This window comes from Cheilinus undulatus, linkage group 12 (assembly GCF_018320785.1).
Source record: "Cheilinus undulatus linkage group 12, ASM1832078v1, whole genome shotgun sequence".
NCBI lineage: Eukaryota > Metazoa > Chordata > Actinopteri > Labriformes > Labridae > Cheilinus > Cheilinus undulatus.
Window position 1 is genome coordinate 5,095,314 of NC_054876.1, and position 24,522 is coordinate 5,119,835.

General features: G+C 38.9%; 1 protein-coding gene across 2 annotated transcripts in view; it reads left to right on the forward strand.

The window, feature by feature from the left end:
- Positions 1-15,170: 15,170 nt before the first annotated feature.
- Positions 15,171-24,522, forward strand: part of LOC121518739 (protein NLRC3-like) — a 52,941-nt gene continuing 43,589 nt past the window's right edge. For both annotated transcript variants that reach the window (XR_005992669.1, XM_041801286.1), the window contains exons 1-3: positions 15,171-15,222; positions 15,318-15,354; positions 18,991-19,101. Coding sequence is in view for 1 of the 2 variants with exons in the window: in XM_041801286.1 (XP_041657220.1) it covers positions 15,192-15,222; positions 15,318-15,354; positions 18,991-19,101 (179 nt within the window). In the remaining variant the exon portion in view is untranslated. The remainder of the gene's footprint in view (positions 15,223-15,317; positions 15,355-18,990; positions 19,102-24,522) is intronic.

Below are 24,522 nucleotides of genomic sequence, written 5' to 3' on the forward strand. Positions count from 1 at the left end.
GTTAATCACCATTGATATGAAAGCCAAAAAACATCTTTTGTCAATACAAACATTTTGTTCAGCTCCAGATTTTTCGAACACATCTGAATTTTGCTCCACCACTTTTATTTTTCTTCCCTCTACCCTCTTTACGGTGTCAGCGTGACAGTCCACTCTCTGCTCAGATTTTACTCACTTTCTCTTCGTTCTTCTGGCTCTTCACATTCCTTGTAACATCCATTTTTACCACATTTTCTGCATATTGTGCTGCTGTGTGACCTGCAGGCCTCCATACTTTAAAGACTGGAAGACCAAGCAGCGTCGCGTCTCGCTGCCACAAGCCCCGACCCTATCAGCCAATCACAGAGGACCACTAGGGAACATGACACAAAAGATCCACACACACGACAGACAGCAACACTCCGTCACAAGTAGCTACATGAGACAAAAAGAATGCACTCAAACTAAACAAGAGACAAAGATCCACACAACAACAGAGAACTCACTATAACACAAAAGAAGAATACAAAATACAAAGCATCAGAGCAATACAATATACAATACAATATGGCCACAGCCGTTACATGGCAGTAAATTGTAGCAGATAGGAAGTAAAAATCAATTTAAAAATGAGATTGAAGGAAAGGTGACAAAGCAATGGGAGAAGGAAAGAACTGGAAGGTGGTTTTATAGAATCCAAAGAAAGGTTGGAGAAATGAGAAAAGCAAGAGCAAACAGTAGGTTTAAAACTATTATATCAAGATTAATATTTGGACATTGTGGATAGAATAATATACTATTTAAAATGCAAAGCATGAAGATAGTAGATGTGATCATTGTGGACAAGATGAAAAAGTGGAACACGTCATTCTTCACTGTCAGATTTGAGACAAAAAGATGACGTAATTCTTGATCTCAGGAGCAAAAAATGTACATTTGGACCAAACAGATATTCTACAAAAGGATTCAGAAAATAAGGGTGTTATTTCAGTATCTTAGAAAAACAAAGTTGAGCGTGTGAAAAAATTCGTATTCTTAATATTTACATTAAATAAAAGTGCTAGTATTAGATTCAGCTTTTTACAATAATATATACAGTTGAAACCAGAAGTTTACATACACTATATAAAAAGGCACATAAACTTTTTTTTCTCACCGTCTAACATTAAATCAGATTAAACTTTTCCTGTTTTTGGTCAATTAGGATTACTAAAATTATTTCTATTTGCTAAATGCCAGAACAATGAGAAAATGATTTTTTTAGACAATTTTTTATTATTTTCTTGAGAGTCAGAAGTTTACATACACTAAGATTACTATGCCTTTAAACAATTTGGGAAAGCCCAGATGATGGTGTCATGTCTTTGGAAGCCTCTGATAGGTTTATTGACAACATTTGAGTTAATTAGAGGCACACCTGTGGATGTATTTTAAGGCACACCTGAAACACACTGCTTCTTTGTGTAACATCATGGGAAAATCAAAAGAAATCAGCCAAGAAATCAGGAAGAGAATTGCGGACTTGCACAAGTCTGGTTCATCCTTGGGTGCAATTTCCAGATGCCTGAAGGTGCCACGTTCATCTGTTCAAACAATTATACGCAAGTATAAACACCATGGGAATGTCCAGCCATCATACCGCTCAGGAAGGAGACGGGTTCTGCGTCCCAGAGATGAACATGCTTTGGTCCGAAAAGTGCATCTCAACCCAAGAACAAAAGCAAAAGACCTTGTGAAGATGTTGGCTGAAGCTGGTAAGAGTGCGTCATTATCAACAGTCAAACGAGTCCTGCACTGACATGGGCTGAAAGGCCACTCTCCCAGGAAGAAGCCATTACTCCAAAAGAAACATAAAAAAGCCAGATTACAGTTTGCAAATGCACACAGGGACAAAGACCTTAATTTTTGGAGACATGTTCTGTGGTCTGACGAATCTAAAATTGAACTTTTTGGCCATAATGACCATCGTTACATTTGGAGAAAAAACGGGGAACGCTTGCAAGCCTGAGAACACCATCCCAACTGTGAAACATGGGGGTGGCAGCATCATGTTGTGGGGTTGTTTTGCTGCAGGAGGGACTGGTGCACTTCACAAAATAGATGGCATCATGAGGAAAGAACATTATCTGGAAATACTGAAGCAACATCTCAAGACATCAGCCAAGAAGTTAAAGCTTGGGCGCAAATGGGTTTTCCAAATGGGCAATGACCCTAAGCATACTGCCAAACTGGTTACAAAGTGGCCTAAGGATAACAAAGTCAATGTTTTGGAGTGACCATCACAAAGCCCTGATCTCAATCCCATTGAGAATTTATGGGCAGAGCTGAAAAGGCATGTGCGAGCAAGGCGGCCTACAAACTTGGCTCAGTTACACCAGTTCTGCCAGGAGGAATGGGCCAAAATTCCTGCAAACTATTGTGAGAAGCTTGTGGAAGCATATCCAAAACGTTTGACCCAAGTCATACAGTTTAAAGGCAATGCTACCAAATACTAATGAAATGTATGTCAACTTCTGACTCTCAAGAAAATAATAACAAAAATGTCTAAAAAATGATCTCTCTCATTATTCTGGCATTTAGCAAATAGAAATAATTTTGGTAATCCTAATTGACCAAAAACAGGAAAAGTTTAATCTGATTTAATGGTAGACGGTGAGGAAAAAAAAGTTTATGTGCCTTTTTATATAGTGTATGTAAACTTCTGGTTTCAACTGTACATCGCAGTACCCAGACCTCTGTATCAGGAGATGAAAGGCTACCTTCATGACCTAATAGCACAGGGTTGGGTCAGAAAGTCAAATTCCTCATACTCTTCACCTGTTGTGTGCGTTAGGAAAAAAGACGGCACCCTCAGACTGTGCATTGATTACAGAGACTTAAACAGCAAGACACATCCTGACCGTCAGCCTATCCCTCGTGTCCAGGACATCATGGACAGTTTAGGTGGTAATTCCTGGTTCTCCCTCCTTGACCAGGGAAAAGCTTACCATCAGGGATTCATGTCTGAAGAAAGCCGACCAATGACAGCATTTGTTACTCCATGGGGACTTTATGAGTGGATACGCATTCCCTTTGGCCTCATGAATGCCCCAGCGGCCTTTCAACGCTGTATGGAGGAATGTTTGGAAGATCTCAGAGATAACATCTGCATCCCCTATCTTGACGACACACTGGTTTTCAGCAAAACCTTCGAAAGCCATGTGAATGATGTAAGACAAGTGCTAAGACGCCTCAGAGAATACGGCATCAAACTCAAACCAAGTAAGTGTGATCTCTTCAAACCCGAAGTCCGCTACCTGGGCAGAATAGTGTCAGCAGAGGGCAGCAGAGTCGACCCAGCCGATTTCGAAGCTGTCAGAGCACTAAAAGATATCAAGCCACAGAATGTGGGCCAGCTCAGAAAAATGCTTGGTCTGCTCTCCTACTACAGACAATACATCAGAGACCTTTCCAGAAAAGCCAGCTGTCTGTACGACCTCCTGAAAGCAGATCCAGATGAGACTCCTGACAACACAAGAAAGTCAAAAACAAAAAAGGTGAGCCATGTTGTCCCCTCAAACAAACAAATCACATGGACTGATCAGCATCAACATGCACTTGAACAACTGATTGACTGTTTGCTCCACCCACCAGTGTTAGGTTTTCCAGATTTCAATCAGCCATTCATTGTACACACTGATGCTTCACACCAAGGTTTAGGAGCAGTGCTGTATCAGAAACAAGACGGGAAGCTTAGAGTTATAGCTTATGGCTCTCGCTCATTAACAGCAGCTGAGAAAAACTATCACTTTCATGCAGGAAAGTTAGAGTTTCTAGCTTTAAAATAGGCGATAACTGACAAGTTTCATGATTACCTGTACTACGCTCCAACCTTTACTGTGTATAGCGACAACAACCCGCTAACCTACATACTATCTACTGCAAAGCTGAATGCAACAACATCTAGATGGGTTGCTGAGTTAGCTGATTTTCGTTTTATGATAAAGTACAGGCCAGGAAGACAAAACAATGATGCTGATGCATTATCAAGAAGGCCTCTGGATGTAGAGACACTGATGACAGAATGCTCAGAAGAGCTGCCACCTGACGCTATCGCAGCCACAATCCAGGCAGTTGAGGTCCAAGGTGAGCCCCATATGACTCTGTCCCTTTCAGCTGCATCTCTGCCAATCTCAGTTGCAGATGAGGCAGTCACTGCATCAGTCAGCCCTATACCAAGAGATCAGCTGAGAAATGCACAAATGTCTGACTGTGCTAAACTGTAAGCTGTCAGGTTCAAAGCCCCATGTCCAAGAGCTAAAGACATTCAGCCCCAAGACAAAATGCCTGTTCAGAGAGTGGGACAAACTAATGATAGACAGTGAAGGTGTGCTCCACAGAACAACTTCAACCAGAAAACAACTTGTTCTACCAGAACAGTACAAAAAGCAGGCACTGGAAGAGCTGCATAATAATATGGGACATCAAGGTGTCGATCGCACCATGTCTTTAGTGCGTGATCGCTTCTTCTGGCCATACATGCAATCAGATATTGAGCACTATGTGACCAAAACCTGTACTTGTGTTAAACAGAAAAGACCACATCATGAAGCAAGAGCTCCCCTGACAAGTATTGTGACAACACAACCCTTTGAACTGGTTTGTATCAACTTCCTCCATCTCGACCGATGTAAAGGCGGATATGAGTATATCCTTGTCATTGTGGACCATTTCACACGTTATGCTCAGGCATACGCCACAACATCAAAGTCAGGAAAAACTGCAGCAAACCTGATCTTTAATGACTTTGCCTTAAAGTATGGATTCCCCTCTCGCATCCACCATGACCAAGGAGGAGAATTCGAAAATCAGCTCTTCACCCAGCTAAAGAAACTCAGCGGCATGGCCGGATCCAGAACAACACCCTATCACCCTATGGGGAACGGCAAAGCAGAACGCATGAACCAATCTTTGTTGCAGATGCTTAAAACACTGACTGAGACCCAGAAATCCAACTGGAAAGAATCCCTGAACAAGCTGGTATATGCCTACAACTGTACACGTTGTGACGCTACTGGTTATTCACCATTCTACCTTCTCTTTGGAAGATCACCAAGGCTTCCAGTCGATGTGCTCTTCGGTCTAAACACAGCCTCAGGTTCTTCTGACCAGCGAGAGTACGTGGAGAAATGGAAACAAGGTATGGAAAGAGCATATGCCATTGCAAATGAGAATGCACAAAAAGCTGCTGAGAGAAATAAAAGACATTATGACACTAAAGTCAGGAGTTCAGTTCTACAGCCTGGAGAGCGAGTTCTTGTAAAAAACCTGACACCAAGAGGAGGACCAGGTAAACTCCGTGACTATTGGGAGGATACAGTACACACAGTAGTGAGACAAATGGGGAATGACCTGCCCATTTATGAAGTGAGACCTGAAAAAGGTAAGGGACGCTCCAGAGTCCTGCACAGAAATCTGCTTATGTCCTGTGACTACTTACCTTTTGAGACACAACCTGAGAAAACTAAAAATGACACAAGTAAACAGAGAAAGAGACATCAGCCTGCACCCCAACCTCCAGAATCTGATGAAGACAGCGAGGATGAGTATGACCTGCACTATGAGCCAGCTCCAATCTCTGCACCACCTTCAGCTCCTAAGGAAGGAGTCAGGTCAGTGATGGAGCCTGAGAACATACCACGCCCAGTGAGAATCCCCGTTGCTATGCCGACACAGCCACCAGAATGTGAGGAGTTCATCGCACCTGTTCAGAATCAACCTGATGTGGAGATGGACTTACCTACTGGAGATCAACCTGACAATCGCCAACCAGACACCTCTCCTCTTTCAACTGCTGATGCTGAACCTGTGGAGGAACCCTACCAGCGCCCACAAAGAGAGAGACACCCACCAAAGCACTTCACCTATGATCAGCTGGGTACCCCCTCCTGCTACAGTATCCAGCCACCACCACAGCTGTTACCTGTTTATCCAACATCTGGACTTGTGCCATGGCTGCCCCCCTTACAGCCATACTTCTTTCAGTCACCCTACATGTATGGACTACAGCAAGTGTGAGGTAACAGACATGACACGACTGACTAGAACCAAGGACTTCATGTAGAAGTTTCCATAGGCCATTGATGGACTGTCTTAACAGCCTGTGGTCAGAGACAATTTGCTGACTAGTTGAGAGAAACCAAGAAATCCAGAAAATATTCTGAGATCCTTATGGACTGTTATGGACTGTTTAAACAGTAGTCAGTCAAAAGATATGGACTGTGTTTTCGAACTCTGACACCAAAAGACTTTGCTAAAGCACCAGCTTTTTGAAGGATCTATAGTGTCAAGTGTACAAGAGACATTAAAAAAGGGAGTAATATATTTGAGTTAATGTCGGGACGACATTTATTTTGTAGGAGAGAGTGTGACAAGTTGAAAAGTTATGTATAAATAAGTAAGGATAAAAACAAGTTAATGGTTTGCAAGATTATTTAAAAAGTTGATTTAGTCCAAGTGCATGATATATGCACAAGAACAGTTCAGTTAAAGTGACTAAAAATATTAAAAACATTTAAAATACTTTTAAAATTAGTTTGATGTAACAAGGAATAGTTTAAGTACTAAAAGAGGGTTTAAAATACATTATTTACCTTATTCTTTAATGTTAAAAGTGAGATTTGGTTATGTTTATCTTTGCTTTACTTAGTAGGCTGAGCTAAGATCATCTGTGATCGATTGCTTTTGCCTCACAGAAACGCTAGGGGGATACGCGGTCTTTTCCTCATTCTACTAAAAGCTCTTGATGAGGAAACAGCACAGAATCACTGTTGTGATTATTTCTCCCCTTTTTCAGGTATGTTTAGGGTCAAAAGTACAGCTAACATGTCCGAAATTACTTTCTAACATGTTTAGAGTTTTGTGACGATGTTGTAGTAATGTTTTGAGTAAGTTTAAGATGTGTTTTGTGAAGAGTAACTTTGCTAGTAAGCGAGCCCTTGCTCAGAGCTGCAGGATGACCCGTAGCTGCGCTGTGTGTAGCGTAGTCTATATTATTCTTCTGTTTCTCGTGTGAACTGATCCAGAAACGTGTCGAGAAGATGTTTATTGTTTTCTATGTGTTTTTATTTATGTATTTAGCATTAGTTTAAGAAGGAATATTTGTTTTTGAGCACTTTAGATCTATTTTTGGTTTAAAGAAAGGAAATTAAGGAAAGAATTTATTACAGTTAATACTGTTTATCTTTTCTGCTTTAAAGGAACTATAAGTATTACCTACCTCTACCTCTTCCTATGTTGAAACAAGCATTGTACATGCATATTTTGTAAAGTGTTTATTATTTGTCAATGTGTTAAAGATTCTACTAAAAGCTCTTGATGAGGAAACAGCACAGAATCACTGTTGTGATTATTTCTCCTCTTTTCAGGGGTGTGACATTTTAGGACCCCTTCTATTTAGTCTCTACATCAATGATCTGCCACAGGTGTGTCAAGGCATGTCAAGGTGTTTGTGTGTATGTGAGTGTATGTCTGTGTGGGTGATCTAACTCTGCAGCTTGAGCCAATGTTTTATTGTCATTTCTCTGTGATGTTTTATAACTGATGTTTTAATTGTTACCTGCCAAGGGACTGCAGATGTAAATTAGCTTTACGCTAACTCTGGTACAATGCATCAAATGGAAACGTTTATGTTTTTTATTGTACATGGTCCCTTTACAAAAAAACAAACAAATAAATAAATAAATAGAGAGAGAGGGAGAGATATAGGTATAAAGACAAATATATAGCTCTATTTTTATGCTATTTTATGCACTTTAACACTTAAAAAAAACACATAAAAGAAGCCTGTGAAAAATTTCAAATTATAATTTCATTATTTTTTAAAACCTATTTAGTCTTCTTTTAAAATTAGCGTTTGGAGCTGAATTTCTGTGTCTATAATTCCATTTAAATATTTTGTCTTTATTATAGTTATTACTACTACCAAATCTACTACCACTGATACTACAACTGCTGATACTCTTATTGGTTACTTATAAAAAAATATTAATTAAATTTCAGTTAGTATTTGTTATTTCGTGCAGCTTAATGTGTTTTGTCTCTTGCTCTGCCTGCTCTCATCTTAATAGCTTTATAGTCTCTTGTTTAATGCATGTTTAGTAAAATATCTTACATTCTCTTTAATTGCACACCATCTAAGGATGCAGTAATCAGGATACTCAATGTACTGATGTAATAATGCAATCCTAGGATATAAAGATATCAAATGTTTGGAGGAAATTTTTCAGATAACATCCTCTATTTTGATGTCATTTCATACACCCTGGACCCCTTATTTACATCAAAATACATTTGATTAATGCACAATTGATACACACCTGCTGTCAATAAACATACAGGCAAATGATCTGTGTTGGAGAAAAACGTATATGAGGTTACATCATGACTTTAACATCTAGTCCAACTCCGGAATGCTTCCTGGCTGTATTCACTCATTTTGAGATACTTTGATAGGGGCAGAGCTAGATGATGCCAACATTAGGGGCTTAGCCCGAGACCAGGGGGGTCTGGGAGCATTCTCTTGGTGAGATTTTTTCCAACTTTACAGACACTATTTTCTTTGTTTATAACCCATTTGTATTCATGGAATGCACGTTTTTTTCATTTGGGAGAACTTAATGTAAGGGAGAGTGGGGTGAGATGTGCCAGTTTTACTTAAAGTGATTTTAAAGTAAGGCCATGACAGTAATGCCTTCAACTTAAGTATGTACATATATTTCAGGATGTGGTGCATCCCTGGGAACAATAACTTTGGATCTGAAATAAACTGTTTAAGTAATATTGCTTTCAGAAAAAAAGTGGTCTCATGGCACAACTTGCCCCCGGTGCAGGGTAAGTTGTGCCTTTGGGGAGAATACGTCGGGGTAAATTGTGCCAGTCATTATTGAAGATTATTGAAGTAAAACAGAACATTTTAATCTCATAAACTGTAATGGTATATAAAAGCAAGACAAATTCAATACAAAATCACTCATTTAAGTTTTATTTAGATTTCATCACCCTATTAAACTAATGGAATAAGTCATATTTTCTAGTTTTTGGGGAAACACAAAAATCTTTAATACACAATATGCGATATTTGTGAATCATTTAATAAAGTGATATTGGCCAGTTCTGAACATCTCATTGTGGCTAAGGCCAGTTAAAAACTGAATAAACTGCTCTTTAATAACAGTGCAAACTCAAAGCTGAAATCAGTGTTTGCTAAATTAAACAAATGGCAGGTTAATCAAACACTGATGAGGCATGTCCATCTCCTCACCTCTCCAGCTGCTCTTGGCCTTCTTTACTGGGTTCTAGGTGTGCAGGTCTCAGTGTGTGGTTGTGTGGATTTGTTAGGGTGGGTGTGTTGGTGTGTGTGGGTCTGGGTGAGAAGGTGTGTGGGTTAGGGTCTAGGCCTGTTGGTCTGGGATTTGTGTTTCTGGGTGTGTGGGTCTGGAGTTCTGGGTATTTGGGTCTGGTTGTGTGGCTGTCAGGGTGGGGATGTGTCTTTGGGTCTGGGTTTATGGGTGTGCCAGTGGCACAACTTAACCCAGGCCCTTTGGCACAAATCACCCCAGCCCCACTATTTTGGAAAAACTTGCATGATCCAGCAGTTTAGAGCTAACATCATGCTAACTGTATAGACTCATTGTGTAGCCTACTGAAGCACTAAAACATGTGTGAAATGTTTTCAAACTTGTCTATAATTGTTCAGACACAACAATCAAAAAACCTTGATTAAGAAATTTTACTCTGAAAGGCAAAAAACAGTTTTTTGAGCTAAAATGTGCTTATCCCTCATGCCATGTGTCTGTCTTTAATGCAGAATGAGTAAAACGGATGGCTCTTCAAAAATATGTGGTCACGTGACCAATTTCTTCTATGGTTTTCTATAAACAAGGGTCGGCACTACTTCCCCTTTGGCACAAATCTCCCCTACCTATTAACAAACAATTTCTATGATTTTAAATGTTGGGTATACCTTATTTCATAATAAACACATAGGTGTGGAGTTTACACCTGTAACCCTATTAGTTTTTTTTATTTGTTTGTTTTTAATTTCCAAAGGCAAATAGCATAACAGAATTTCAAATGTGACTTATTATAGGTACTATCTGATCTATTCCTTTCTGACTCACTCTGTTTTCTGATCTTTCTTCCTCCTCTAATCTTCTTTCATCCTCTCTCTTTCTCTCTCTGCTCCACTCTTTTACTCCTGGATGGAAGTTTGCTCCACTGAAAGAAGAAAATATAAAAACAAAGAGTCTGTAGATTTTTGACCATAATACTATCATTAAAAAATCAAATTGTATATGTATCTTAATCACATCAACTGTTGGCTCCTCTGTTATCTTTCCTGTAACAGAGCTCTATTATCAGATCAACAGTTTCATCTTCTGCCTCTCTTTGTCTTTACCTGATTTTAAAACCACTGGTGGCTTCACGTCCTCTTCTCCTACCTCTTTCTTAATTTCTCTGATTACTTTTTCTTCATGTTTCTTCATGTTGAATTAAACCTAAGCCTTTGCTGTAATAATTCTCCTCTCTTTGCTCATCATTTACTCCCATTTCATTTTCCTGACTTTTGTTGTTTCACGGTCTTCTACTTAAAGGGGTTTTCGGTTCTTTATATCTGTCCTTTAATCTGCATCTGTATTTGTTTGTATCCTTTTCTTTACTTAACTCTGAAAATTAAAACTACCAAAAAGTAAACCACATTTTACCTGTATGGCATGTAGATTTACTTCAGACATGTGGGGGGGGGATCTGGCCGTCCTCCCCCCGAAATCTTTGAGCTTCAGAAGCTTTAATTCCCATATTGTGGTGTGTTTTGCTCTAGTTTTTACTAAAAATTAAGTGGCTAAATTAGCTGTGAGTTGAGGAAAAAATTCTCAAGTTATCTGTTTCCACATGAGTCAATAAGGTCAGACTAAATCATCCTAACACAAAAACAAACCATCTCCTAAAGTCTAAAAGCCACATCATATTTTTCTATGTAAGATCTCAGTTAAATTAGAAGTCAAATCCTGTCAGACTTTCATAATAGCCAATATTTTAAATAGTAAAAAAGTAGTGTTTTCTTTCTGATTTAAACCTCTCCAGTCTACAGTCAGCTCACACTTCAGCAGAAGATTAAGCAGAATGAGCAGAAGATTAAACTCCCCTCTTTAGATCTTTTATTCAACATGATTTATGGCTGACTAGTGTTTAAACACAACTTTAACCAAATGTTAAAGTATATGCACATAAATTTGTTTAAAATTACAATAGCTATCTTTTTCTGTTTTCCTTTTTTTTTTTTTTTTTTTTTTTTTGATAACAATTTCTGAAATAAATGTGTCTGTTTAACATCTCTGCTGTGCTCAGTGTGTGACAGACCCAGGATCAGCAGCATCACAGCTTTCAGGATCAGATCACTATTTTATCAAACATGGTCAGAACTCAGAGGAACATTTTAAGAAAGGAGTGTTGTCTGAAACTTGGAGGATGCATATTTATTTTCTCAGTTCTAGCTCCATAATCTAACTGGTTCATGTGACGGACATGTCTGTGGTTGTAGCTTTAATCAGAGTGGTGATTCTGACTGAAACGGCACACATAAGCAGACACACGTGAACGAGCAGTGAGCTCAGGCTGAATAAACGCGCTGTATGTTGGCTGTCTAAAACCCCCCAGCTTCCACCCCAGCTGGCAGCCTTCAATGCAAGAGAAAAACTTTTGTTCACCGGCCTTTTTTACGCGAGTTATCTCTGATGTCCGAGTGCAGGTGAATGCAACACCCAATGACTCAGCCCCTCCCCCCACGGTGATGACTCTGCGGGAGGATTTGGCACAGCTGACCGCACGGAGAAACCAAGGTAAATAAACTATCTATGAAGAGATGGCAATCATCTAAAAAGTGCATGAATGGAGTTGTGGTGCTGATACAAATCTGGTTGAAAAACTATGGCCGCGTATTTGTGTCAAAAGGACGAGCGAGATTAAACATGCCCACGAGCAGGTTATACTATTTCACACACGCAGGTTTAAGCACCACGGGAGGTTTACGGTCACCCGGGCACCCGGCTGAAGCTCTCACCGGGCAGGCCACCCCCTCTCGCTCGCAGGTGCCCGTGTACCTCCCGCGGTGGTTAAAATTACGCGCGAGGACTTAAGACCTGCGTGTATGAAATAGTATAACCTGCTCGTGAGCATGTTTAATCTCGCTCGCCCTTTTTGACATAAATATGACGCCATAAAAAAAAAAAATCAACACTAACCTGAGTTTGGATATAACGATAGCTAGGTCCGACGTCAGGTCTGTTTAATGTAGGAATACCTATTGAAGTTTTTCATGCACGCTCAAATGTTCGATGTCACTGAGTAGAGTCCCGTTTCAGAGAGCAGGATTGAATAAAAAATATAAAAAATAAAAAAATAGGCTGAAGCAGACTTTTTTATTTTATTGGGTATTTAGCAAATCTCTCTCATGACGATTTTTTATTCTGATTGTTCAATGTTTGCATGCTTTAAAGATCTTGTAGTAAGCCAAAATGAACAAGTAGGTTTTTACTGGTATGAGTATGGTTCTGATAGAACATGTTCATACCGTCTGTAAATTATTTGACACATTATTTGAAAGCAAAAGCCTTAATACAGCCTATAGGCTGGATATATAAAGGCTTAAAAATAAAACATCTAATTAAGGGCTTACATTAAAACTTTATTCTCATAATGTAACTGTTGCTACAACCTTGCAAATTACCCAGTTTAATCTAAAACATTTCAGATTTCATTCCCATATTATTATCACTTTAATCTTTCAGTATTACAACTTAAATGTCAAAGTGTTTATTTTGTTATTTGGCCCCAATACTCCATCAATCTCTGCTTTGCTGCTGAAGCAGTCTAACTTTTTATCAAAAATATCTTTATACTTAAATTTTGTTGAATCACTTTCTTGAAATGGGTCCCTGAATGTACAGCCTTTTAAAGGCTTAACAAACCCTCTTATTGACTGAAAACTTTGAATCTTACATATATCTGTTTGGGTTCCAGCTCACGCTGCAGGCAGTGGAATCAGACAGTTACTTGGAAAACAACAGCTATTTACACACCCAGCATCTAATGTTAAGATTCTCACCATTATATATATATATATATATATATATATATATATATATATATATATATGACTGTTAAAATTAAATGAAAATCACAGTGAAGTCCTTTAGAATTTTATATAAGGAATAGGAAAGATGACAATGTAAATTTTCTCTCACTACAGACTGAGTTGGTAGAAATAGAGACTGATCAAAGAGGGACAAAAAGTTCTAATAAAAGTGTTTGCTTTGGAGGGATTTAGTAGAAAATCTGTGGGGGACTGTGTTCTGTGTGCAATATGTTTTAGGTCTGTTATAGCATCTGAAGTTGAAATTCCAAAATTGAGAAAGGAATGCTCACCAGACCAAAATGTTCTATTGTGTGCTGAAATACAACCTGAGTTACACATGTCTTATCAGTGACAGCTTCACATGGTGTTATTAGTTGTTTATACATCTTTTAATCAGTAAAGCTCTAAGTTTCAATCTTTTTTCCTCTAGACATCCAAATCCAGCTGTGAAGGGCCAGCTCAGCTGAAACAGGACCGTTTCCCAAAGAAGCTTCATGGAGGAGGCTAAAGAAGGTTCCACAGTCCAAAGATGGGACTAATTGTTTCCCTTCCTGTCATTTTCTCTGACCTGAAGACTGTTTTTATTTCAGCTGGTTAGTGCTGTGATTAAAAGAAGATTAAACTCAAAGACAGTGGTCTCTGTGCTCATGTCAGATCTGATTACTTTTATATGCATCCACATTTTCAGTTATCAGCTAGTTTTCTGTTGATGTATTGAAGCTTTGAAAGTAGTTAATTTGCTGGATGTATGATAATGAAGTCTGTACATAAAATGATTGTTGCACTCAAGTTGGACTAATAATTGACAGCTGATAGAAATATCCCAAATCAACACTGACAAACATCAGTAAATTTTTTTGTAATTAATACACTTACTGTATCAGCCTTTGCATTGACCACTGCTGGTGTTAGAGTATAAAAAGTAGTGTTTTGTTGTAAGGCAGCATAATTTAGTTATGTTCTGTTATTTTCTTTCACCGTGTATATTTTTATTTATAATTTTATCCATGTGCCTCAGTAAGGGAGTCAAACTTTACTGAGTTAACATACCTTAATTTGGAGGCTTTTCATGTAAATATCAATTGATAATGTGATTGAATCAACAAATACACTTTGCCATGAGTTGCGACCCCTTAAAAATCTCCTGCCACCCTCGTGCCATCCGAGGAATATTTTTGTAGATTCGCCCCTGTACACTTTACCTGTATTCTGACCATCTGCTGTCCTCTGTGCTGAACGCTTCTTCCTCCAACTTTGTTTTCGCTACCGGCATTTACCAAAGATTGAATATTGTCGAAAAGAGCACTCACTTCATCACAAATTTATGCACAACGAATAACTTAACGGAGGAGCGAGTCGCTCTGTGCCCAAAAAGGTCCGGGGCTTTAATGAAAACATCCGGGGCTTAAGCCCATGTAGCCAACCCCAAACTCCGCCGATGAAATAGTGTGTATACACTGTTCCTTCCCCCTGTCTCTCTTCATCCTCTGCAGATGTCCGTCTGCCTGTCCAATAGATGAAAGTAATCACATAACTGCGCATATTAGCGCCGATGATTGAAGGAAGAAATGTTGCCTCAGTAGTAACAATATCAACCTTCTCATAATTTCTCTGCTGTAGTGTCTGAACTCTGATGACTTCCCTCAGCCTCGGTGAGCACGGAGAGATTGGGCGTGCACGCCAGAGAAGGGGCGCGGGAGCGGAGAGAGAAAAACGAAGATGAAGAGAGAGGGGGGCGTGAAATAAAGCAGGGAGGTTTATGGACTGGGAAACTGCCGGTCTGGTTGTTGGTTGATACAACATCTGTTTTACTTCGCGCCCTCTCTCTTCCTCTTTCTTCTGTTCTCTCTCCGCGCTGTTCCTGTTCTGTTGTTGACCGCAAATAAACCTTAAGAAATAAAGGGGAGACGTTTCCGAGAGTGAATCTCTAATGTCCGACTACCAGTGAACGCAACAGCAGATCAGTTGGGCCCTGCCCTGAGAACGCCCACAAATGGGCGTTCCCACTGCACAGAAACGCACAGATGGCTGCAGTTGGATGATATTGGCTCCCCTCCCCCACCCAGAAGGTAGTTTCTTTTTCATGGCTAGTACAAACTTCACGGACACGAAACTAATCCAGACCAATAACGACAACACATCCTTTGTTTGTGGACCTTTGTAGCTTGGTGTGACGGAGCTCTGGGGACAGAGGAGTGCAGGTATGGATTTAAAGTCTGACTGTTGTTCTAAAGGGAGGTTAGCCCAAACTGATAAAGAAAGGAAACAGGATCAAGGCCTAAGCAAGCCAGCCTCACCCTATGTTGTGCTATAAAATCAATAATCAGCAGAATGTTCTGTACTATGTTGGAAAACACTCTCTATTTGATGAAAAGTGTGAATTATTGTTTGGTTAGTGGTCAAAGAAAGAGAGAGAGTTATCAGATATGAATATGTAGACATTGTCAGGTGTGCCACATCCTGTCACACTTAGAGTGTGTAGGCCTCATCACGGGGTGGGGCGGGGACTTTGAGCGTTTTTTTCCTTCTCTCTCGCTCTCTCTCTCGCTCTCTCTCTCTGTGAGCTAAGGTCCGGTAAAAGTGATCCAGGTAATGCACTTACAACGTTGACCAAACATAAATATAAATTTTACCTGACCGTCACACATTAGTAAATTAACCCTACAGATAAATATTTTTGGAGGTCTCTCCCATCCATGATTATTATTATTTTTTTTTAAATCTCTTTATTGACTTTTTAGAAAGATAAAAATAAAGTATACAAGATGTCGAATGACACATTGACAGCTGACATTGACACAATGACAATTCTTTTTTTTTTTTTTTATAACTTTCTTTATTGGAAGTAACTTCACAGGTAACATGACAGTGCAATGTGACAGAGAAGACTCCCAATCCTTCTTTTTCCCAGCTTTTATATCCCTCCCACAATCCCCCCCTACCCGAAATTCCCAGTGCAATACATAAATCAATCACACACAACAAAACCACAAAAACTGGGAAAATACGGGGGGGGGGGGGGGCACAATTCTTAAGGGGAAAAAAAAGGGAAGTTACACAAACAACAGCCCTATACATACTCAAAATCTCTTCATCAGCCCATGCCTCACATGATAACCCTTTACCGTCAAGGAATCTAAAAAAACCACATTCCATACATTTTAAAACTTGTGGAGTTTCTTCTTTGTAAAACAAGTGATGTTTTTAAGATCAAGAAAAAGGGTCATTCCTTTCAACCACTAGGACACACCACAGATTGTTTGTTGTTTCCATAACAGAGCAATACAGCAATGACTTTAGGTTGTTTGAAATTAAAAAATCATCTGGGTAGATATTAAGAAAGCATAGTTTTGGGTTAAGAGGGACCTCTTTACCTATAATTTACCTATATATATATGTATATATATATATATATATACAGTGCTTAACACATTTATTAGACCACCTGTCATATTTGTCTCAGAGACCATCCAGCATCATGAAGTGCTTTAATGCGGACATTTTCATTTTCAGTGAGCTCTCCACATTTTACCATTTTGAACAGGAATGAGGAATTTCAAACTGAATTCACCTTTTTATACCCAAGTTTGAGCTGGCTCACTGGGCTTCTCTGAGAAGTCAGAAATTAATCAAGCATAACATTCAACCACTCAAATTAATTTTTCTGTTCAGGAATGCAAGTAAATAACTATAATTTGACATATTAATCAAGAAATATTAATGTTCTTTACTGTTTTTTCAGGGTTTTTTTTTTTGTCAATCAGTAAATTAGAAAATTCATGGATAACAATAATAATTTTATTTTAGCATTAGAAATATCATTTGGGTTAAAGGGCTTCTACATATTGGTGTATTAACCATTGCAGAAACATAAAAAATGATTTTGGTAATTACCAATGCTGTTAATTTAGGGCAGCTGTGGCATAAACCTTACTTTGGTTAGGTCTAATACATTTGTTAAGCACTGTTTATATTAGGGGTGGGAATCACAGGGTACCTCATGATACGATACGCGATACATGGTCCATGGTACAGTGATACTGCAATAATCGATATATTGCAAGAAAATTGTATAACGATACATCACAAAATATGTCTAACCAGAGAACACAAAATAGTTATAAAATGGTCAAGTGCAGGATTTCTCAGTTTATTCACTATTTAATATCAATTTCACAGAATTTGACACAGACTGAGCTAAATACTGAATATGAAGTGCATAAAGTCTATACATATGTGTGAAGTATATATATATTTAACTTATGTAATTTTAAGTTAATATGGAATTTAACAATGTAGAATTAAGCTGTCTAAAAAATATATAGTCCTGCATCATCTTGCATTTTACCTATCTTTGTACAATCTGAAGATGAGGATTTTCCCCATTTGTTCCACTGAATTAAAATGCTATCGTGATTTTTTTTTTAAAGGTGAATAAATTATTATAGAGTGAATGTACTCCAATCTTTTATATTTCGTATTATAGCATTTATTTTTGGTAATCACATAATGTGTTTGTGGAGGGAGATTATGGGAGACGAGCTGATCGTCACGTCCAGCTTTAAGACTGATGGACTGTGTTTTGCGGAGGGCATGACGTGACAGGCCAGTGTTTCTTTCTTGTGTTACCGTAGCCGTCATTCTTAACCACACTACACGGGACAGGTCCTTACAAATAATACGACTGTTATTTTGGCTGCACGAGTAGAGACCGGTGGTAGCTTCAACGGGCTTGTTTGTTGACGTTAGCCGTTAGCTGTAGCGCTAACGCGATGATGCCTAACTCGTAGATTCGTCGTGTTGTCTCAGTATTTTACTCTGGCGTAGCATATCTTCCAAACGACTGTCTAACTCCTGTCTAAGTTTGTGCTGTCTTTAATGTTTTGGAAGCCAAAATAAGTCCACACATCCACTATGAATGCAGCAGAAGTCGCTCTACTTGGTAGGTACAAGCAACCGGCTTACGCAGACTGGAAGTCTCGCGTGATCTTGTTGTCTCAAGAGAGAAGAGGCAAGAGTCAACTGCCAGCTAGCGATGACTGCCGCCAACTAGCGGACAGGGGGTGAAATTACACCACAAACTACCACACCAACAAAGTGAATAATTAGTTAATTAATAAAATGTCGATACTGCATTTTAAAATATCGATACAGTATCACGCCAGGAAGTATCGCAATATTTGAGTGTATCGATTTTTTTTGCCACACCCCTATGTATAGTATATTGCAAAATCTCATCATCGGCAGCCCTGTGTCAATACCTCTGACTACACAACATACATTAACATACTCATTTGTACAGTAATAGCTTCATTGGTGCAATTGTGCGTATGAGGCATTTTACCACAGTAAATTATATTACAGTTAGTAAAATCTTTTAGTGCAGCTATGCATGTGAGGTGAAGCATTTTAACACTGTAATTTAAATTACAGTTAGTATAATCTTTTTGTGCAAATGTGCATTTGAGGTGAGGCATTTTTCCACAGTAATGTAAGTTACAAGTGGAAGATGAATATTTGAGTGAGATGTAATACAGGCACCACAGAAGTCAATAGCTATACTAAGGGCCAGAGCAGGCTTGAAATCACAGTCAGCTTTATTGACTAACTACGCTTAGATAAAAAATACATAGACACTCACAATTACAATTTAGATATGGACAAGTTTTTGTTGGTATTATTTCTTGTCATCACTATACAACATATCATGTCCACATAGACATGTTATCTCAATATAAGCATATCTTTTTATAAACATATCTGTATGTAACCATATTGTCTTTATATAAATGCATATCAACATATGTATGATTAAACATATTGTGTTTTTTTTTCAGTATCAGGATGGAGGACCAGAGCCCAGACTCTCCTGAACCCAGTTGTGTGTCCTTAAAGAGTGACTGGTCTAAAGATGCCATTATTAACTTCAAAAAATCTGCAGGTGGAAGGTAAGAAATTCTAAATAAAAAAAATGAATTGTTGACCATGTCACTGTTGTCCTTTATTTATCATCATCTCTCCATCATCATATAAATAAACCAGGATGGTTGGATTTCTTTGCTTAAAATGACTAGTGGTACAGTTGAGTTCATTACTTTATGAGGACAAATATCATCAGTGAGAAGTGCTGGAGCCACAATCATCAACTGTATAAAGCCTGTGTGATGTCAGCTGTTAGATCACTATAGTCGGGCTCAAACAGCTTTTGAAGCCAATCCGTGGTGACTGCCCTATTGAAATAGCTGTCTGACCTGAAATTTGGTTCAGTGCACTACAGTCAAAAGCCTGGACATTGAGCTCGACTTCCTGTCAGCTAAGCTAAGCTAAGAAGTGAATTCATTGTGATGCTCGCAGCCGGCTCATCCCAAGTCTGCTGCCTACCTCTGGTGACTGACTTTACTCTTCAGGTAAGGTTATGTTAAACCATTCCATCTCCCCTTAAGTTATTTGCATGTACAAAATATACTATTTAAGTCTGGGAAAATGTTAAGAATTTTTAAACACACAGTTGCACACGTGGACAAAATTGCTGGTACCCCTCTGTTAATGAAAGAAAAACCCACAGTGGTCACAGAAATGACTTGAATCTGACAAAAGTGATAATAAATGAAAATTCAATGAAAAGTAACCAGTGAGAATCAGACATTGCTTTTGAACTGTGGTTCAACAGAATTATTTTAAAAAACAAACTCACGAAACAGGTCTGGACAAAAATGACGGTACCCTTAATATTTTGTTGCACAACTTTTTGAGGCAATCACTGCAATCAAATGATTTCTGTAACTTTCAGTGAGACTTCTGCACCTCTCAGCAGGTATTTTGGCCCACTCCTCATGAGCAAACTGCTCCAGTTGTCTCAGGTTTGAAGGGTGCCTTCTCAAGTTTCAGCTCCTTCCACAGATGTTCAATAGGATTTAGATCAGGGCTCATAGAAGGCCACTTCAGAATAGTCCAATGTTTTGCTCTTAGCCATTCTTGGGTGTTTTTAGCTGTGTGTTTTGGATCATTATCCTGTTGCAAGACCCCAGAACATAACTGAGCCTCCTCCATGTTTCACAGTAGGGACAGTGTTCTTTTCTTGGTAGGCTTCATTTTTGCGTCTGTGAACATAGAGCTGATGTGCCTTGCCAAAAAGTTCCAGTTTTGTCTCGTCTGTCCATAGGACATTCTCCCAGAAGCTTTGTGGCTTGTCAACATGCAGTTTGGCAAATTCCAGTCTGGCTTTTTTATGATTTGTTTTCAACAGTGGTGTCCTCCTTGGTCGTCTCCTATGAATACCACTTTGGCCCCAACAACGACAGATGGTGCGATCTGACACTGATGTACCTTGACCTTGGAGTTCACCTTTAATGTCTTTGGAGGTTGTTCTGGGCTCTTTTGTTACCATTCGTATTATCCGTCTCTTCGATTTATCATCAATTTTCCTCCTGCGGCCACGTCCAGGGAGGTTGGCTACAGTCCCGTGGATCTTAAATTTCTGAATAATATGTGCAACTGTAGTCACAGGAACATCAAGCTGCTTGGAGATGGTCTTATAGCCTTTACCTTTAACATACTTGTCTATAATTTTCTTTCTAATCTCCTGAGACAACTCTCTCCTTCTCTTCCTCTGGTCCATGTTTAGTGTGGTACACACCATGTCACCAAACAGCACAGTTACTACTTGTCACCCTTTAAATAGGCCGACTGACTGATTACAAGTTTGTAGACAGAGTTCGAAAGCAATGTATGATTTTCATTGGTTAATTTTCATTGAATTTTTATTTATTATCACTTTTGTCAGATTCAAATTATTTCTGTGACCATTATGGGTTTTTCTTTCATTAACAGAGGGGTACCAACAATTTTGTCCACCTGTGTATGTAATTACTTGGTTTTGCCACAATTCCCAGACCGTCTTGGCTAGCATAATGATATATATATTCCATATTTTAAAAGTTTCTAAATAAATGTCTGGGAAAAAATTCAACTGTCAATTCAAATTATCATGGTGTGTAAATGTTATCATTAGATCTAATCATTAAGTTTCTTATATAGGTTTAAGTCCATTTAAATAGTAAAAGAAAACGGTTTAGAAGGTCTGGGATAGATTTCTGCTTTTGTGTTTTTCTTTAACCTTTATTTTATTTTTAATTTTTGTTTTAGAATTGTATTGAGGCAATGAAATATAAAGGCAGTTTTAGTTACAGTTTTGACATACAGTATAAAGAAATGCATGTGGGAGAGTCCATGTATGAAATTTGTTTACTCATGTCAAAATCATTGTGTGTGATCATGATGTAGAGCTGGGCGATATGGCCTAGAGTTAGAGGATAACATCACATGAAAGTAAGCCTATAAAAATTAGTTTTAAGAATTGATTTAGAAGAAGTGACTGTTTCTGCATGCCTTATCTCCTGGGGTAGGTCACTCCAAAGTCAAGAGAGCCCTGAAGGAGAAGGCTGTATCACCTTTGGTTTTAAGTCTTGACTTTGGAACGACCAGGAGCCCCCCACCTAAAGATCTTAGGGCGCATTCACACCAAAACTGTGTGGTCTTTTTTAAATTAACTCTGGCCCATTGTCCCACATGGTCTGGTTCAGTTGTAGTGGTGTGAAAGCTCATCCAGTGGTGCAGATCAAACAAGGGAAGTCTGATCGGCTTGAAAATAGGGGGTCTTGGTTCGCTTCTTAACAAACCCTGGTGCAGTTTATTTGAGATAAAAGTAAACAGAATCAACCTGTGAACCAAAGGCATGAAGTGGCATAAAGCATAATTACTGATTTTTGTGATTTTATACACTTTAATACATGTCAGTACCCTGCTTGGTGTCTGTGTAGCCATTTCACTGTGGAGCTCTTTCGCTTTCTCTTTTCTCTTTACCACAGTCATCATCCTCACTCAATAATTTCAATTTCACTAGGTTTTGTTTTCTTTTTTCTGACTGACCACCAGTAAATTCCTGACATCTAATTTCTATTTTTTTTATGTTATCATTATTATTATTATTATTACTATTATTATCCATTGGGTTGCCGGGGGCAGCAGCCTAAGCAGGGTCTTCCCTCTCCCCCTTTCCAGCTCTTCCCGGGGGATCAAAAGGCGTTCCCAGGCCAGCCGAGAGACATAACCCATGTTTCCATCAGTAGGTCAGGTTTGGTATGGTTTGGTACGCTAAAACCCAAAATAGTTTACACCTGTGCCCTGATTTGGTGGGTGGGCTGTAAAGGCATAAATGTGACATCCCATGCAGTGCGAGTCTGCTGGTCCAGCCACAGAGTTGTAGAAAGGATGAGTGACAGAAATCAGTAGGGAATAAGCAGTAAACAGCTTTATTTCAGCTGAAAGTGCTTTAAAAAAAAAAAAAAGGACGACAACAACAACTAAATATTAATTACGTTAACCACTGTCAGTACAGGTCCTTAGCTGATGGAATACGTGTACAGAAATGCTTTGAGTCGTAACAGTACATTAATGCGTGAATATATCTAGTCTAGAACAGTTCATACAACAAAATATAAAAGTTAAGAGCTGTACTGCGAGAATTAGCCACATTAAAAATAAAGTAAAAGTTCAGCTGGTGATAAAATCAAACTAGATAGAGTCAGAAATTCTGGGTGCGTTGATCTCATTTTAAAATAGGCTGCAAACACCTTCAACAACCACAAAGCGGTGGAAGTTACTTAAAGTAAGAGGCAGATGAATAACTAGTTACAGTACAGTGAATCAACTGTTCTAAGGCTTTGTGTTTACAAAACATCAGCATTGATTTAGTTTCACATCCATCACGGATAGACCAGGCTGATGTGAGCCTTCAGGCTCTGCTTTGTGTACTTAAAACCAGGTCCAAATAAATGTCAGGAAACTTTATTTGTGGCCAGATATCAATATCCACAGACGAGGAAATGGTTTGGATCTCCATCGAATCCAAATATCCACAATTTAAGCAGATATTAGTCTGTCTTCCATTTTCATCCGCTCCTCGCACAGCAAACTTCCGTGGTTTGCAGCCCAGAGCCAAGCAGCTGTGTTGCGCACTGACATGACATCAGTGCAACCCCCTATTGTGTTTGTAGCTTCACCTTTTTGGGACAGTTTGGTGAGATTGGTACCCCTACGGAAGGGTGCCAAAAAGTGGGACATACGGGTCAGTTTTTTGGGACCCTTTCCAACTTTTGCTATATGGAAAGGCAAAAAAATGCCTGCCGTTCCACACCAAACTGAGCCCGACTGCTTGGTGGAAACAACCTATGAGTCTCTCAAGCGTGTGCTGGGTCTTCCCTGGGGCCTCCTCCCAGTGGGACCTGGCTGGAACACCTCACCAGAGAGGTGTCCAGGAGGCATCCAGACCAGATGCCCAAGCCACCTCATCTGGCTCCTCTCAACGCATAGGAGCAATGGCTTTACTCCGAGTCCCTCCCGGATTGCCAAGCTTCTCTCCTTGTTATGTCATTGCAAATGAGAGCATGCTCTAAATGGCATCCTGGGATTAAATAAAGGTTGAATGAATGAATGAATGAATTACTCTTGAAAGCAGAGCCCAGCCAGCCTGTGGAGGAAACTCATTTTGGCCACTTGTATCCATGATCTCCTTCTTGGGCACCAAGAGTAGTGTAAACAAAGCACGCAAGAGATTCAAAGAGCATTCAATTAGAACAATTGCTAAATACAAAATAGGAAACATAGAAATGTAACTTACAAATTAAAAAAACTATAAATAGTATTTACAGCTTTTATGTACAGTTTGAATATATTACAGAGTGGTTATGGTGGAGACATTTATATGTACACCAATATACACACATACAGTGCTTAACAAATTTATTAGACCACCTAACCCTAACCAAAGTAAGGTTTATGCCACAGCTGCCCTAAATTAACAGCATTGGTAATTACCAAAATCATTTTTTATGTTTCTGCAATGGTTAATACACCAATATGTAGAAGCTCTTTAACCCAAATGATATTTTTAATGTTAAGATATCATTATTATTGTTATCCATGAATTTTCTAATTTACTGATTTACAAAAAAACTGAAAAAATAGTAAAGCACATTAATATTTCTTGATTAATATGTCAAATTATAGTTATTTACTTGCATTCCTGAACAGAAAAATGAGTTTTAGTGGTTGAATGTCATGCTTGATTCATTTCTGACTTCTCAGAGAAGTCCAGTGAGCCGGCTCAAATTTGGGTATAAAAAGGTGAATTCAGTTTGAAATCCCTCATTCCTGTTCAAAATGGTAAACCGTGGAGAGCTCACTGAAAATGAAAGAGTCCGCATTAAAGCACTTCATGATGCTGGATGGTCTCTGAGACAAATATGACAGGTAGTCTAATAAATTTGTTAAGCACTGTATATCTACATAAAAATATCTCTTTATAAAGA